General features: G+C 43.4%; 1 protein-coding gene across 3 annotated transcripts in view; it reads right to left on the bottom strand.

Annotated features, from left to right (window-relative positions):
• PPP2R2D (protein phosphatase 2 regulatory subunit Bdelta) overlaps positions 1-5,618 on the bottom strand; it is a gene marked incomplete at its 5' end in the record, with an annotated part of 59,090 nt that extends 53,472 nt beyond the window's left edge. For all 3 annotated transcript variants that reach the window (XM_027771235.1, XM_006146927.3, XM_014587240.2), the window contains 1 exon segment: positions 5,532-5,618. In XM_027771235.1, coding sequence (XP_027627036.1) covers positions 5,532-5,549 — 18 coding nt within the window.
• Between the last annotated feature and the right edge of the window lie 57 nt (positions 5,619-5,675).

The following is a 5,675-nucleotide window of genomic DNA, read 5'->3' as shown; positions in this document are numbered from 1 at the left end:
CCCAAAAAAAAAAAAAAAAAAAAAACAAGTTCAATATAAGACCCTCTCTCTTGCAGCCCCTTCCCACTGTTTCTTCTGAAAAGCAATTAATCCATAAAGGAAGCAATGTCTAAAGCTCCCCTCCAAGTAAGCAGATGTAATCATGTTCAAAGTTACTTTGTAGGCAAATGTATCACAGAATTCATTTAACATGCAAGTGGTTTCAGTTACTTATTGTCTCTACAATATCTGTTGTTCAAATATTTTGAGAACTACTTGGGAAATTATTCCATTCTTGTACTTCCTTTATTTATTTTTAATTTTCATCTTTAATTGCAAGAAGCCACATGCTCTCCCCATAGAGAGATAAAGAAAGCACCCTCCAAAGAGGCACAATCACACTATAATCTTCTTTCCTTCATTTCTCCATTCCATCAGAATTTTGGGGCACACATACAAGCATTTTTTCAAGCTGCTGGGGTCAGGATTTAAACTGCAGTCACTCATGTGGGATTGAGTGTCTGATAAACTGCACTTAATCACCGTGCTACCAGGACAGCCCAGATAGGCATTTCTTTTAATGGCATCTCCTTTTCATTTGCTTTCAAAGGCATTTTTGTACAATTCTTAGTACTAAGCTCTCTGCTGAGCATTAGAAAAATGCTCCGTCCCCAGACTGGACAGACACATCCCACAATGGGGGTTTTGTCAGTACTGGCTACAGTCACTAAAGAAGGTGCAGCACACAGGGGTTCTGGAGCCAGTCCACATGGCCTTAAACCCTTCCCTGGATGCAGTGGCTACATGACAAAAGTAAGCTGCTCCCTGTACCTTGGTTTTTGCACTGGAAACTGGGAAGAATAGTTACTTCCTGTCAGGATGTGTGAAGATTAAATTAATTGACACAAATAAAGTACTTGGAGCAATCTCTGGCACATAATAAGCATGTGACAACTATTAGCTACCATTATTTTATGCTGGGTCCACTACAAGGTGCTGGGAGGTGAAGCTTCCAGCCTTCAAGTTTAAGGATGCTTAAAGTTTAACTAGGTCTACATTCAACTCCAGTCTACCAGACAGGCAAGAAATGCTGTGTGCTATGTGCAAAAGATATTTACTTGCTAGAAGTATGTCCAAGAAAGGGGAGTAGAGACTGGGTGGAAGTGACTCAAAACCATGCATGAAAAATCTGCTCAAATATTTAACAATTTCCAAAAAGTAGTCACCAGTTAGAATGTTAAATATTTCGGAGGCACAAGCTAATACTTTTCTTCTCACTTCCTTAAGCAAGCTCCCCCTGTTTTTTCTATTAATATTTTGGCTCTTCCTCATCTGGGCATACAAGTTCACTTTGCCCACCTTCTGGCAGAACAGGAGGGGCAAATCACCACTGACTGCTGATCATGCTCTGGTCATTTAGTATGACCTTCCTTGTAAGCCCAGCTCTACTACTTGCAGGGAGATGGGAAATTGCTCATGGCACAGCAGAATCATGACTCTTAGCATGATGGCTAACCTGACCCACAGTAAAACCTAATTTTTTTTTTTTTAAAGTATCAATGAGGCCAGCAGGTGACATGATGGTTAAGGCACCGGATTCCCACGTGGTCAACCACTGTTCAAGACCCAGCACCGATAGCCTGAAAATTACACATGCCCAGATTCCTGAGAGGAAAATGGAGAAGGGAGTATGGTGTGGCCACTCCCTGGGGGGGGGGGGGGGGGTGCATTTCTTTATACCAAGGGGGGGGGGGTTGATCTCTAACTTTCCCTGTCTCAGCCTCTCTCTGGCAAATGTACATGCCATATAAAAAAACCTTAAAAGAAAATTTAAATCTTACATAGTCTAATACTGCACTAGTAGTTATTCAGGACCCCCAAAACTTAGGTTTTAAAACAAAAAGAAAGAGGCTGGCAGGCGGCATAATGGCTAAGGCACTGGACTTCCATGTGGTGGACCACAATTTGAGTCTCAGACCCAGTGGCTTGAAAATCATGCCAGGCACATGTATATGCATGCTCAAAAATTCCAAAAGGAAAATGGAGGAAAACAGACTGTGGCATGGTCACCACCCTGAGGGATGATTTCTCATTTCCCCTGGTCTCTCCAGCAAGCACACATGTGCTATAGCAAAACTTTAAAAAAGAAAAGAAAAAGGAAATCAATACAAAAGCCTAAAATACCATTTTACTCACTCTATGCCCTTCGAAGTCAGGCATGCCTTCACTTACCTTGAACCACTTCATATTCATTGGGCATTGAACCCACTAGTCAGGAGATGACCTCAACCTCAATCTTTTTTTTTTTTTTTGAAAGGTTTTTTGCTACAGGGCGTGTGCACTCACCAGAAAGAGAGAGACAGAGAGACAGAAAGTGAGAAATCACCCCCCAGGAAGGATTGGCCACGCCATAATCTCTTCTCCTCCATTCTCTTCTCGGGATCTTGGGCATGTGTGCACACTCGCCCAGCGTGAGTTTAAGTCACCGGGTCCGGGAAGCGAACCGCGGTCGACTACATAGGAGTCCAGCAACATAGCCATTACGCTAACTGCTGGTCCCTAGTCTCAATCTTTAATGCACTTTCTGATTACCTTTGGAGGGACAGCAGAAAGATGGTCTAAAGTGTGGGGTTGTGATGGAACTGCAGAGTTGAGCTTGGACAAAAAAAAAAAAAATCAAGCACCAAATGCCTCACAAGTCACAAATTTAAGTAGCTAAATTTTACTGTACCCTAGGCTCCATAGTCCAAGTATCAGTGGACAATCACCTCTGTGAATTATCTATTTGCTATCATCTCTTATCACCATTCCCATTAAGGTTGAGTTTGGGCACAATCGGTTTATTCTTGTTGCTTAACAATCTCTAGTTGTTAATCTGGTCTGTTTTCCTTTACCACTGACTCTACGGTCATAATACAACTCTATCACAACTATTTGACAAAATGATGTAAAGTCAGGGATGTGTTAATTCCAGGAAGTTACCATGGCCAAGCTCTATGTGGATTAAAACAGAATACACAGGGGCCGGTCATTGGCCTGGTGGTTAAGGGCACAGGACTTCCACGTGGTCGGCCACAGTTTGAATCCCAAACCTGGTGGCTCGCTTTCTCATTTCTTTCTCTCTTTCTCTCTCTCATTCTGCCCCTCCCTGGTCAAATTAAAATAAATAAGTAAACAAATAAATAAATTTAAGTAAAATAATTCTTAAAAAAAAAAAATAGAATACACATAGCTAATTACCACAAAGACCACAACTAGAAATGCCAAAACTTCAGATGTAGTCAAAATGTTACTTAAAATAGTTTAAAACTACAAAAGTTCCAACTAGTTTAATTTGGAGAACAAAGTATTTCTGTCAAGATATTTTTAAGGAAAAGAATGCCATCTTAAGGGTTAGCTAGGTGTCACAGTGGTTAGGGCAGCTGGATTCCAAAAGGCTGTGTAGTTCAAGTCCCAGAACTTGCTGCTTGAAAGATACACTAGGCACATGTGGGTGCATGTCCAACATCCAAAGGGGAGAATGAAGGAGATAGGACTGTGGCATGGTCATCCTCCCTGGGGAAAGGTTTCTTATTTTCTCTTTCTTTCTGGTGAGTGCATGCACCCTATAGCAAATTTTAAAAAGAATGCAATTTTCATAATTGATGAGTCTCACTTAAAATACACTTTAGCTAGATCTATATTTAATTCACTTGTATCAATAAAAACTTTAAAAATAAAAAGTAAAGAAACCAGAAATTAAGACAGGTATTAAGGGGCCAGAAGTTGGAGTGGTGGTTACGACACTGGATCCCACATGGCCAACTCATGTCCCTTTCTGTCTCTCTAGGGCACCAGCGGCTCTAGGGCAAAAATCTTTAGAAAAAAAAGAAAAAAAGGGGACTATCAGTTAGCGTAATGGCTATGTCTCTGGACTCCCACATAATCGACCACTCACTAACGGACCCAGTGGCTTAAAAGTCAAGCCGGGCGCATGTGCGAGTGTGCCCAAGATCCCAAGAGAACTGAGAAGGGATTGAGGCATGGCCATCCGCCCCAGGGGTGATTTGTCGCTTTTGGTCTTTCTCTGTCTGTCTGGCGAGCGCACACGCCCTATAGCAAAAACCTCTCAGAAAAAAATAAATAAATAAATAAAAGGACAGGCATTAAGCCCTCTGTACTTTCTTTACTACCCATAAACAAACAGGTTTTACTCTACTCCAGGTAGAAATCACACTTGTGTAAGACTGAACTGTCACCTGCTTGGCGCATTCAAAATAAAACAAACAACAAAAAAAGTAATATATAAATCACTCTTAAAAAAAAAAACAGAATCAATAAACTAGGTTATATAAAAATCACCTACTTTTATCTCAAACCATATATATCTTTACAAATTTCTTGCAGCAGTTCTATTTGCTTAATAACTTGGGCACTGTTTGTCTCATGGGGCCAGGGAGCTTCATCTGTCCTCATGGGTCATTTGTCAAACTAGACACTGCTAGGAAGAGGTATAGGGTGAAGGAGGAGAGCAAAAGGTCATGGGAGGGGCCAAGGTGGAGGAAAGTTGACATCTGGCGGAGATTTTTGGTAACTTGGGGAAAGGAAGGTGTATTTGATGCAAAGACAAAGATTTTTGAGAGAGGTTAAAGGTTCACAATGTTCAGAAAGATAGATCACCACCACCACACGCATACAAAAAAGCACATGTAATTATAAATCCAAAATATTAATTCTAAATCTTTATGAATTCATTCTACATTCAACTAAAGAATAAAGAAATATCTTTATTCTTTGAAAAGACATGTAGCTTCGTGGGAAGCTGAAGGAGGAAATACTACCGAGTACCCCACCCACCACACTAAAGCTTTGCTCCTTGGCCCACTTAATAAGGCTGTGATTAAATAAAAGACCAGCCAACTTAAAGCATTATCATAAGGTTCAAGATTAAATCTGGAGTATGGAATTGAAAATTTACCAGTGAAGGAGAAAGAATTCACAGTAAATTTCAATAATTTTCGGGCCTTAAAGATCAAGTACTCCAACTCTTTTTAATGAAGAGACTGAGGCAGCTTGCCCAAGACTAAGGAGACTAAGACAGCTTTGAGTCTATGGCTGAAGTCCCCCAGCTCGGTGCAAAGAGTACGGCCATCCTCTAATGCAGTGCACCTTCTCAGTACAGCTATCCCAATTTTGTTTCTTGAGTCTCCGACATCTGCAGTTATTCCCCCTGGTTCCGCCCAATGCAGGAGGACGCCTCCTGCTACTGGAAAGACCCCAAGCCTGGGTCTGGCGGGCGATTGTGCAGTCCCCGCTCTGTCTGTGAGTGACCTTGGTGACTTACATAAGCCCTCTCCGACGGGACAGGGCTCCCCTCAACCTCGTCCCCCAGCACAGACACCCTGGGAGCCCCCGCAGCCCCACGGCGGTCCGCTGGGTCAGGGGACGCGCGGGCCTTCCTTTCACCGCGGGCGGACAGAGGCGCAGAGGGGGAAAGAGAGGAAGGGCCGATGTCGAGACGGCCCTGCCCACCAGGGGCGTCCGCAGGGCGGGTCGGGGGCGCAGGGCCTTACCTTCGGCCACGTCCTCATCGATGGCCCCCTTGACCTGCGAGAAGCACCACTGGAAGTCGTTGCCGCTCGCCGGGCAGCCTCCGGCTCCTGCAAACACAACGGGTCGGTCAGGCCGGCCGCGGCCTCTGCCCGCCCCCGCGGCCC

The sequence above is a fragment of the Tupaia chinensis genome, unplaced genomic scaffold (assembly GCF_000334495.1).
Source record: "Tupaia chinensis unplaced genomic scaffold, TupChi_1.0 Scaffold000197_1, whole genome shotgun sequence".
Classification (NCBI taxonomy): domain Eukaryota; kingdom Metazoa; phylum Chordata; class Mammalia; order Scandentia; family Tupaiidae; genus Tupaia; species Tupaia belangeri.
This window is presented reverse-complemented; position numbering and strand designations above follow the sequence as displayed.